This window comes from Tasmannia lanceolata, unplaced genomic scaffold (assembly GCF_043159265.1).
Source record: "Tasmannia lanceolata isolate RefF3 unplaced genomic scaffold, GAP_Taslan_0.1 ptg000020l, whole genome shotgun sequence".
In the NCBI taxonomy this organism is placed as follows: Eukaryota; Viridiplantae; Streptophyta; class Magnoliopsida; order Canellales; family Winteraceae; genus Tasmannia; species Tasmannia lanceolata.
Window position 1 is genome coordinate 4837590 of NW_027518697.1, and position 12261 is coordinate 4849850.

General features: G+C 39.3%; 1 protein-coding gene across 2 annotated transcripts; it reads left to right on the forward strand.

Moving 5' to 3' along the window:
- Window positions 1–2542: 2542 nt before the first annotated feature.
- LOC143854122 (FAM133-like protein) lies at window positions 2543–10490 on the forward strand. Of its 2 annotated transcripts, none has more exons than XM_077363917.1 (3): window positions 2543–2671; window positions 7212–7296; window positions 9390–10490. In XM_077363917.1, the coding sequence occupies exon 3, from the start codon at window positions 9415–9417 to the stop codon at window positions 10225–10227; it is 813 nt and encodes a 270-aa protein (XP_077220032.1). In that variant the 5' UTR covers window positions 2543–2671; window positions 7212–7296; window positions 9390–9414; the 3' UTR covers window positions 10228–10490. The 2 variants fall into 2 exon arrangements, with proteins under 2 accessions (XP_077220032.1, XP_077220030.1); XM_077363915.1 differs by having other exon boundaries at window positions 2544–2671; window positions 9356–10490.
- Window positions 10491–12261: the final 1771 nt, after the last annotated feature.

Here is a 12261-nt window from a genome sequence, read left to right on the forward strand (position 1 = left end):
TTCGGTTCGGGACCGCATTCGTGATGAATTATGTTCTATATAAATTACTCATTCTGCCACTTTTTAAATTTATTTTTTTGTGAACAATAGTATAACTATTTATGGCAATGATGTTTAATTTTAATTGTGTTGAATGAGATCCTAATGAGCTTCTAATATTGGGCCTAATGAGAGAATAATTGAGTTACATTGAGGCCAACCAAACAATGCCCTTTTTGGTCATTTTACCACTAAAACTCCGATTTGGGGCATTTGCAACCAAACACACAATACCTCCGTTTGCCGTTTAAAACGCCGTTTTAATCTGGCCAACCAAACACCAAAACGCCGTTTGGCAAAACGCCGTTTTGAACCAAAACGCCGTTTTGCAAAACGGCGTTTCAAACGCTATTTCAAACGGTACGCCAAACACACCCTATATCATATACAATTATACAGATGAGGTGCCATTCCCCTTAACAAATCAGTTGAAACGAGAGGGGCCATTGATTGATATTGAGAGAGAGAGAGAGAGAGAGAGAGAGAGAGAGAGAGAGAGAGAGAGAGAGAGAGAGAGAGAGAGAGAGAGAGAGAGAGAGGGTTAATCTTGGTAGAAAAAGAGCATTAATAGGTGACAAAATCCTATAATATATGGAAGATTCTAGATAGAGTTAATCTAGGAGGAAAAAAGCATTAATTTAGTTGGCAAAATCCTATAAGATAGGGAAGATTTTGGATTTTCATAGAAGAGGAGCAACTTTATGAAAAAACTCTTAATCCTATAGGCTTTGAAAATTTTCAATATTTCGAGGGGGGGGGGGGGGGGGCAACTGCCCCCTGATCCCCCTTGGCTCCATCTTTGCCCTTGTTCTTGGATTAAATATCACCCGAACAAAGTTGGTAAATGCTGCTGTTAAAATCTGGATGGATGCTGAGATGGCTCCGACGACGAGGAAGTTCAGTCTACTTACATGAACAAATGTTCATAAGACCATCCGGGGTTTGTTCTCCAAAAAGGCCCTCCGATGCTTAAGCCAGCAACCATCAACCGATACATAAGAGAAAAAGATTATTAGTTATAGAACCCGTAGCTTTGAGCCTTGGAGTGATTTTATATGGGAGGAGAGCCTTGCAGGAGAAAGGAAAACTACTCTTTGAGGACTCTTTCTTGTTTGGCATTGGACTACAATGAAAATGGGACATGTTTACACACAAAAATCTGCTTTTGGTGATTTTTCCTAAATCTATGGGCTGGCACATGTCACTTGTGATATTGTGGCGAGAACCCATTTGTTGGGTCTCCTTTTCAGTGGTACTCTCAGTTTCCCTAGCATTACTCATCCATATTAGGTAAGTTTCTTGGAGTTCCTGTTTCCTTCCTGGATTGGGAAAGATTCTCAGGATTTCCTTCTTTGAGTAGAGTTCCCTCGAATACAAGATTCCATGAATATCTTTTTAGTTGTTAGCTTTCCTAAATAGCAGGTTTCCAAGATTGATGATGGTGGCTGGCTGTGGAACTGTGGCTTAAGGTTTCTACTAGGGCTCCCACTTGTGAGATGTGGAATTATCCTCTTACCCTTGGTCCCATTTGTGACACGTGTCCACGCCTTACTGGGTGCCGATTTTTACCTCCATCAGTGAATAGCGGTAAAGATGATTTCAAGATAAAGCCATTCAAGCGGGTTAGACAAGCCCAAGAAAAGTTTACCCTCATATTTTCATGACATTTCTCATCTTGAAACAATTAATAGTCGTCACAATGAAGATGTGTTTTCGCAACTATGTCTAATGGCTTTAATAATTTAATGTTTTTATGATCTTGGAGAAGAGGAGTATAAAAAGGGAGGAGAGGAAAGTTGTACTTTCACTCATTTGAGACAAAAGTGCAACAACTCTTGCTTGTTTCCACATGGGCCAACATTTTTACATGGGCCGACAAGGAAGTTGTCTGAATCCACAATGGAGAAGGGGATGACACCGAGATGAAGAGAAAATTCAGTCCCAAGGAAAAATTTCACCACACATGAACATCTTTTCATGGAAAGTGAGAAGCTAGACGGAACCTTGTGCATGGATCCAGGTATCAAGAAACTTCTATTACGGTCCTGAGTGGTTATAGACCTTCATGGTAGGGGTGCAACCTGGGTCGGGTTCAACCCAAAAAAAGTCTGGTAGGGTCGCGTTGCGTTTGGGTTCGGGTTGATTTTCCCAACCTGGTTTGAGTTTGGGTCAAGTTTGCGTTGAAGGCTTGGGCAACCTTAAACCCGACATTTTTTATTATAGGGTTGGGAAAAAGGGTTCCTCTAGTCGGGTCAGGTTGGAATTCGTGAGTTACACCCCTAGACTGACTCACCGTCTAAAGTCAAAGCACGTAGTGGTAGTGTCCAAATCGAATACTTCTACCCACCTTATCAGAGACCCGACAAATGGACGGTCCAGATCAAGAGTAGTCATTTTTTCCAAAATAAAAATAAAAATAAAAATGGACAAACAGAGGGGTGGGAACGCCAAGAAAGAAAGGAGATGGAAGCATCATTTCTGATCAGATGGACGGTCAAGATCAAAAGCCTTGAGGTAATGCGCACCGCATATTCCTATATAAAATAGGGGTGTTTACGAAAAGAAACGCGTCGTTCGTTGAAAACAAGAGAGCGGTGAAAGAACGATCAGATCTGCCTTTCACTCCCTTCAGGTATTTTTTTTCACATCCGATTTCTTCTTAAATCTTATTGGATATTTTTCTCTTATTTCACGTGTTTTTCTGTGATTCCTTCATTTGTTTTGTGTTTGTTCCTCTCGATTGGATTTCTAGGGTTCGGAGCCCCGTTTTGTTGAGAAAATTTCGTGTTTAGGGTTTTGTTTTTTTATAGTGTATCGTCGATCTAGGGTTTTAGAGCTTGAAACTTCCTTTGAATCTATCTATCTCGTGAACCTGGGGTTTTCTGTGGTGAAATCTCGGGTTTAGGGTTTGGTCTTAGTATTTTCTTCAATGTTTTTCCTTTTTGAGTATTTTCCATGTTTTCTAGGGTTTGTTTGATCGGGGTCTTATAGATTTTAGTACCCTCTCATTCACTTTATTTCGAAATCTGTGAGTTTTTTCTTGATTAAATTCTTGTGTATATGTTTATTGTACTTGTAACCTGTAATGGCAAACTTCTGTTAGTTAAAAACAAGTGCAAGAAGGCATCTTCGGGGAGCCAAGGGAATGTGTAAGATGCATAGATATTATCTCTCTTAGACTCTATCAACATTCATGCTTATTTAAATACAACTATTCTTTCATTATCCCATAGTGGGCTACACATTCCACTAACTCCCCACCTACTTGTAACTGCTTCCTAATTTCTAAAGACTTAACACATCCATAACGATTTTAGATGCCCTACCATTCAAAAAAAGGGAAAAGATTTTAGATTGCATGTAACCCAGCCCCCATGATGCATGTCTACTCTTAGTGTCAATAACTCCCTTGAATATCTCTCATGATGCATAACTACTCTAAATGGCATGTAACCCATGATTAATAACTCCCTTGCATATCTCCATGATGCCAAGCACGTACGTAAAATTTCCCTCTAATTAACCTTATCGTCTAGGTTAGGCAACTTTTCCTTAGCTCGTGGTAGTTCTCCCAAGTCGCATCTCAGATTCAATGCCGCTCAACTTAACTAAGACCTGCATAACTGCTCAGTTTCCTTTCCTAACCATGCACCGCTCAAGGATGGCTTCTGATTTGGGATGGAGTACATCTCCTTAAAGGGCCGCTGTTAGTTTGGGTTGTATTGTTGTGTTCACCTCAAGCTTTTTCTTCAAGCTTGAAACATGGAATATCGGGTGTATACGAGCCTTGGTGGCAGAAGATTGGGCTTATAAGCAACGGTTCCCACACGATGAATAACTTGGTATGGCCAAAAAATCAAGGAGAGAGCTTGAGAACCCTTATAGCAACTGAATGGTGTCTATGGGACTGCAAGCGTGAAGTTCATCATCAACGGCTTCCACAAATATCTTCATGCATGTAATTCACGTTTAGTTCAGTGAAGATCCACAAATCTCTTCAAGCGATCTTGGGCAACTTCTAAATTTTTCTTAAGAATCATGAGAATTTGATCTTGAATTTTAGCTCATCATCAGCGGCCTCCACACGTGTAGTTCCGGGGGTGTATGATAGGAGACGGGCTGGGGGAACTCCATAAACAACCTCATGTGGGGTTACTTTGATAGAGGAATGGGAGTTGGTGTTGTACCACCATTCTGCCAATGCCAGATTGCTAGCCACTTCAACAATTCTATTGGCTTCGTTCCTGCAAAATAGCACAGAGGCGATCATAAGTCGGTGTTCGGGTAGCATTTGATGGTACATTACATGAAGAATTGATGAACTAAGTAAAACCATCCAAATGGATCATTCCCATCAAACTTTGGAAAGTCCAAACGAATTGCTCGTGTTTGAATTCCTCTGCAAATTGGGTTGTGAGTTTTCGGGTTGGTGATTCTCCAAATTTCTTGGAGAGTTCTCTCCACATTCACGCCGGGGGTTCCATGTCAAGGAATCATAGCTACAGTCGAGGACGCTCATTTGTTGTACCCTGATTCATATATGATGGGGACCATCCCAGGTCCCATTTTCTAATTGTAAGTGTCTTTTAGGTGTTTTTAAGTCTTTTTAAGTCATTGGGGGTAATAGTCTTATCATATAAAATCACGTTAGTTCTTTGAGTTATGATTATTTTAAATAGGCCCCACACATTTATTATGAAAAGTTTAAGTGGAGAGTCTTTAAGTCATTAGAGGGTATTTTAGTCCAAAGTGTTAGTTTTTTTGTTTGGGTTTTAGAACTTTCTAGTTATATTTCTTTTCTTATATATATGTAGCCTTGGGGCACTTTTATTTTATGCTATGCAATGATGGAATAAAGAAAGATTTGATCTTCATAGCAAGTTTGTTTTGTCCATAAACTCCTCTTTCACTTTTACTTTCTTCAGCCTCTCTCTCCCCTTTCCTTTTTTTTTCTTCCTTTCCTTCTTCACCCCTATCGGTTGGTTCAAAAACTGCACCCCCCCCCCCCCCCCCCCCCCCTCTCGGTTGGGTTCATACCCCCTCCTCCTCGGCTCAGTTGGGTTCATAAACAACTCAATTTTTCTATTCCTATTACCCCTCTTTCTTGATCATAATCTTTCTTGATCTTAATCGCTTTCTTGATCTTAATCATTCTTGATCTTGATTATCTCTTGGCTATCATTGATTGACGTGAGGTTGCTCCATTGTGACCTGGTGGTCACAGGTTCAAGTCCCGGAAACAGCCTCTCTACAAAGCAGGGGTAAGGCTGCATACATGTAGCCCTCCCCAGACCCTGCAATGGTGGGAGCCTCGTGGACTAGGCCTCCCTTTTTTTTTAATCATGGATTCACGTCATCTAGGATGCATTCTGCATCTCATGAGTGTTTTGGAGTTGGTTCATAGCCTCCGTCAATTAGGATGGTCTTATACCCTGGGCCATTACAAGACCATATGGTTCTGATGCCAGATTGTAACATGCAAACTTGTTTTCGAAAAAAAACAAGTGCAAGAAGGCTGAGAGAGAGAGAGAGAGAGAGAGAGAGAGAGAGAGAGAGAGAGAGAGAGAGAGAGCCAGCCTCCTAAAATGCATAAATTGTATGTGTAAAATGCATAAATTGTATCTCTTCTTTTAACATTCATGTTCATTTAAATACAACTCTTCCTCCATTCTCCCATGAAGGGCTACTTGTTCTACTTACTCCCTAACTAGTTCTACTTCCTAGCTCTTACGACTTTAACACATGCATAACTACTTTAGACGCCATCTAACCCAGCCCCCATGATGCATAACTACTCTAAATGCCATGTAACCCACAGTCAATAACTCCCTTCCACATCCCCCATGATGCATAACTCCCTCCCCCTATAATGCATAATTACTTTAAATGCCGTGTGACCCATGATCAATAACTTCCTTGCATATCTCCATGATGCCTATCACGCGAATCACATACCGTTTGTCTTTTGGTAGCCTTGTCCGTCTTGTGTTTTTTTTCCTATAAAGCTGTGTTTCCTTTCTAATGTTTCTCGATCTATGTTGTTGTGCTTGAATTTGGCACTGTATATCGGTTATTTGGACATTAGGGGTTTTCTATCTTTTTGTGCTTGAATATGGCACTGTATATCGGTTATTTGGAGTTTTGGACATTAGTGGTTTTCTATTGTCACCATCAATTTGAAATTTCATCATTCAGCTTAGTTTTACTCCAGGGTTTCTTTTTCCAACTATGTGGTTTTATAGGCCTGGAATATCATTTTTCCCCTCTTTATTTCCATCTGTGCATGTTGAATTGTGGCGCAAATATTTGTAACATCTCTGAACATGGAAAATCTTCTCGTTGTGTTTACTTTTTTGATATTCACCTCTTTAGGACCCTTCTTGTCTTGATTATCCATGATCTATGGTTTTACGGCATCGGATTTTGTTTACCTTCTGCGCTAACCATTGAAATTTGGATTGTTATTGCATCCTTTTTTGGTGAAATCGCCCTTGCTGATAACAAGTTTCTTCCAGCTGTTCTATTCTAAGCTTTTCTATTATAATTGGTTCTATGATGTTTTGCTTGCATGCTGTAGACTGCAAAGAGCCAAGAGCATCTATCCTCATGATGTGCCATGGCTGGAGCAGTGGTGTGCATGTGTCTGTACAGCACTTGAGATAACACCATTCTTAGTGGGTCCATTATCATCAAAATCACTATAGCTGCTGTGTGCCATCACCTAGAAAACAGCATTATATTCATTGAAACCTGACCACATTTTAGGCAGTATTTCATGCATAAATTAAAATGAAATCAATAGCTTTTAACAAAAATGTGTTTGATAGTTTAAAATGTGTTTTGACAGTTTTGGATATTGGAGTGTACAGGGCAATCTAGTTTACACTTCACAAATGTGTTTTGACAGTTTTGGATATTGGAGTGTACAGGGCAATCTAGTTTACACTTCACATGGCATCCTATCATCTGATATAGCTTATCACAAGTTTCACTACCATCTCTGAAATGTCATTGAATGGAAGAACAGAAAATTCTGTATCTTTGGTGTGCAGTGGTGATAGGATGCGAGAATGCCACATTATGCTGTATGCTGTTTTGAACATGGCTGTTTACTTTCAAGGCCTCATAATCTGATTCTTTTTTCCTCAATTTTTGCGGTTATGACTTTTCAGATCTCACTTTAGAAGAAAGGATAAAGCTCTTCACTTTGGGTTTGAAGGCAGATCTGAGCTCTCATACTGTAATCTTTTGCATAAGGTAAGAAACCCGAATCAATTTGTTCCTTTCTTTTTATTATTCTTGTTATTAAAGTTAGGGCATATGGAGGTTTTTTTCTTTTCTTTTCTATCTCAATTGCCCCAGCATAAACATTGAAGGAACATATAATGGAAGGAGAGAATTTCTTCTCCATATATGTAATATTGAAATATGCACACTTTGAAAGTATTATTATACTTTCCATTAGATTTTAAAATACATAGTTTAGGATGTTGGTGATTTTGCATGATAGAATAAAACACATTCTACCACCGCTTTCTCAATGAAAGTAGCAGTGAAAATTTGAGTGTTTTGGTGTGGCTTGTGTCCTTCAAACCCAGGTAAACATAGCTTTTAATTGGGTGGCCAGGGGACTGTTTGACCTCAAGGGTTGATTCTTTGGAGTATAGGTTCATTTTTTATATTATGGAGGGTGTTTGGAATGTAAGTAGCTGTCACTCATCCTTTTAGAAATTGATGAGGGAGATGAAGTTATCCATTGCCTTGAGGGCTATTCTTCCAATGTGATTGTGTGGGATATAAGATCTAGTATGGGCCCTCGACAGTTACAAGTTATTATCTTGAAAGTATTGGACTTTTATGGAGTCATTTTTTCTGCATGTGTCATGAGACTAAGAACCCTTTTTTAAGCAAAAATGTTTTTCGTTTTTCGAGGAACTCTCCTTTTATATTAGTAGTTATTGTTATTATTGCTCAAAGAAAATCTTGATCCTTATTATATTTGAGTATCATGTGAAACTGTCATTCAATGAGTATCATGTGAAACTCAAAAAAAAAAAAAAAAATATGAGGAAAAGGATTGTACGTTTGAGCGTACCAAGCTTATTGTACGCTCGAGTGCCCAATCACATGGGTCCCACATTTTTTGTGGTGATCCAAAGCATTGATTTGCAAGGCCCTATCATAGATAGGGTGTGTACCAAAAATCAGCTCCATTGAATCATCCTAACCCCTCCAAAAGTGGAGGGCAAAAATGGGCAGATTTGTGGACACACAGTGTCTGTCCATTTTGACCTCCACAAATGGATGGGTTAGGATGATCCTATGGAGCTGATTTTTGGTACACACCCCATCTATGTAAGGGCCTTTCAAATGAATGCTTTGGATCATCCTAATAAAGTGGGCCCACATGTGATTGGGCACTCGAGCGTACCATAAGCTTGGTACGCTCAAGCGTACAATCCTTTTCCTCAAAAAAAAAAAATAAAAAAAAAATAAAAAAAAAAAAAAAAAAAAATATATTTATATATATATTGAGTCTGTAAGTTAGCCGTGTACTTTTTTCATGTATGTAATGTCTGGATTGGATTTGTGTGTTATCAGCTAATTACTTGTCGTTTCTTCTACGGAGTAAAATGAAAATTAATAGACTACAACCAGATGAGAACATGGTTTGCACTTTGGAATGTAATGATGTATTTTCACAAAAACTAGCAGTTCCTTCTCAATGGAAATTGATTGCAATAGATATTGATTGCACGTCAATATCCTATACAGCTCTATCTGCCTTCTGGTTTTTTGCTGCTTGTGTTATATAAGGGTGGTGTTCAGTTAAGTTTCTTTTGGTTTTTTGCTTTATCTGCTTGTGGCAATCATTTTTCAGTGCTTGAAATTCTGTTTACATCTTGTCCTCATACTCACTTCCCACTTGCATGTGGGAATTGTGACATAATTCTTTGACTATTTTCTAAAACCGTCTGAATTACATTTATCACTGCTCTTATATGTAATGAAGTGCAATATTTTCACGAGTTCTATGATGTGTTCAGGGTTAGTATTTTTTGTCACGGTAAGTTGGACTGAGTTCCTATGTTTTGTGTCAATTGAATTCCCATTTTTCTGTTACTATTGCGCACATCTCCTTTATAGTCAAACATGGATAACGAATGCCAAGTTATTGTTCTTTTTTATTGCTCAAAATTGGATATGAGTTGCAGATTTGGTGTGTTATTCTGACTGCTTTAATTCCATCTTGATATCTTATTCCCATGTGGATATAATGATGGAAGAATTAACATTGTTTTTTCTCTTCTGTGAGATGCACTTCCTGGCATCATCTTACCAAAATGCAGGTATTAAGTTTCTTTTTGTCACCAAATGGATAGCAAGAAGTTTATGCTGTTGGTCGAAGAGAAAAAGAAGAGAGCCCTAGAGAAGCAAGAGGCCCCCTTGAAATGGGAGCAAAAGCTAGAAGCTGCCGTAAAGGCAAAAGCTGATGCCGAAGCAAAGGAGAGGAAGCTGAGAGCTGCAAAGCAAAAGAGAAAGTCCATGTCAGCCTCTGAAGATGAGAGCGATGGTGAAAAGAGGTCAGAGAAGCACAAGAAACACAGAAAGCACAGTCACTCTGACTCTTCTGATTACAGTGAAAAGAGGTCGGAGAAGCGGTCCAAGCGAAGATCGAAGAGAAGGGAGTTGAGCTTAAGCGAAGATAGTAGTGATGAATATGGGAGTGGGTCAGACGAAGAGCGGAGGAGTAAGAAACGGGCCCACAAGAGGAGACAGACACGGCATCATTCCTCGAGAACGGATTCGTCGTATTCGTCAAGTGACGAGGATGATATGAAACACCGTGTGAAGCACAGTAGGCGCCGCCACCATCGGTCTATTGCAGAGTACTCTGTGTCATCTGATTCGGACAATGAAAAGCATGAACGAAGGAGCCGATCCCTGGGCAAGTCATCAGATGACAATCATGAAGATTCAGGTAAAGTGAGAAAGCACAAGAGAGATCATCATCACAAGGATAGACACAACCACCATCACTGTCACCACCACCACCACAAAGATCGGCATCACCACACAAATGACCGTAGTGATCATCGTCACCATGCGGAACCAAGCGGGAAGGTGCCAGGGCATGAAGACAAGAGGGGGAATGGAGTGGAAGCTGGTAGTGGTTATGAAAGTTGAAAATGGAAAAGATGTGGTGATCTCTAACAAACATTGGACTGAGTCATTTGTTTTTAAGTTGAGTACTGTTATCTCTTTTATTTGTCTTAACTCTAAAGAACACATGGAGAAGACTGAAACTTGAGTAGTGCTGGAACTGACCAAAACTGGGAGGGGCCCCTCCATTCATGATTCTTTAGACTTGTAAGGTGGTCCTTGCACATGTTTTCAAAACGGGGTGATCTCGCCTTGGATGAATCTAAATGATCATGACTCAATGTGCACATGGCATGTGTTTGTTGATTGGGACTGCTGATCTGATCGTCCATCACCGGTGACCTGTGATTCCAGATCTGATGCTCAATGGAGGTGTCATTTGCAAGATTATAGAATGTTGAAATCAATGGCTTACACTGAAGAATATTAGGCATTGAGGATTCCTAACCTTTCTCTATATATTTTCAGTTCCTTCTGGCTCCTGCTATGCACCTTTGATTGGTCTCATCTAGCTTTATGTAGGTTCTCACTTTCTTGCTCTATTCATACTGAGGAAGCATAGGTATACCTAGGTGCAATATCAGAGAGATGAAATATCAGTAGTGTAACATTTACTAATCCCACCTTTCAAGAAAGGGTATTTTGAAAAAGAAGTATTCTACTTTGCTTTATTTGCCAAAAGAGTCTTCTAGTTTCACAATTTGCGAATAGAGTATCTGGGTACGGGTGAATTTTGCAAATCGAGTCATTCCATCAATTTGTGACCAAAACATTTTTTAGACAGTGATATGTTTTGATAGGATGGGTCCCACCAGCTCAATTCAAAACCATGCATCGGGTGGGGCATGCCTTTTCGCCTAATATTTTGATGGGCAAGTCCCACAATTTCCCCCAAGCCCATGTGCATGGTGGGTCCACAATTTTACATGTCACGTTTTGATGGAGTGGGCCCATCTTTTTACACCCATGCATAAGAAAGCTAGTATATATAGAAATGATATTCCCACACCCTTGATTGAAAACTTATTATTGATTGTCATGGAGAGATTTTATATGATGGGTGGCTGTATAAACTCGTATTTTTCAAAAAGTATAGTACTGCCCACTCCATAGGAAGATCCAATCCGTCCAATTGTTGGGCCACAACGTAATTAAGTTGTGGCCAAAAAATCATTTTAATATGATGATCTTAACCCTCCGATCTATAGAGGGACCGCACATTAATGAAGCTTTTATAGGATCATCCTATGAAAATGATTTTTTGCGCACGACCTAATTACCTGGTGGCCCAACAGAAGGACCAATTGGATCATCCTATGGAGTGGGCCGTACTGTACATATAGAAAAATACGGATTTATATGGCCACCAATCATATAAGAATAAGATCTGTGTCATAGATATTTCCATCTTTTTAGATAGTTAATTTTGGCCTTTGCCAGGACATTTTGGTCTTTTTTCAGGGAGTTTAAAAAATTCTGCCGTGGGTATTTTGGTCACAAACAGATGGCTTTACCTGATTTGCAAAAGTCACTCAAACCCAGTGACTCTATTTGCAAAATGTGAAACTCGAAGACTCTTTTGGCAAATAAAGCATAGTTGAAGACTTCTTTTGCAAAAATCCCTTCAAGAAATCGATCCTCCTTTGACTGTAGATAAGTACGTGGAGCTCTTCTCCTCTTCTAAGCGAATTTCAATTCTTGCAAGCATCTATTTCCGTCCAGCACCCGCAATCTCAAACGAAATATAATTCAGTGCATGTACATATAGATATATTTAAGTATAATTCGGTTTCGGCATATATTTCGGTCCTAGCTGAAACCAAATTTTCAGTTAGTCGAAGACTCGAAATAGGTAAAGACCCTCGAAATGTCTTTTTTTGGGTCGAAATTTTGTAAAGGAATAAAAAATTAATATTTTTTATGAAATTTCGCCCGAAATTTCATACATTTTAGATATTTTGGATTTCGGTTGTTTCAGTGTCGGTGTCGACCTCAAAAATAACATAACAATTGATAAGATCAAATTAGTCTTACATTATGAGCCATCAATTCAAAAAT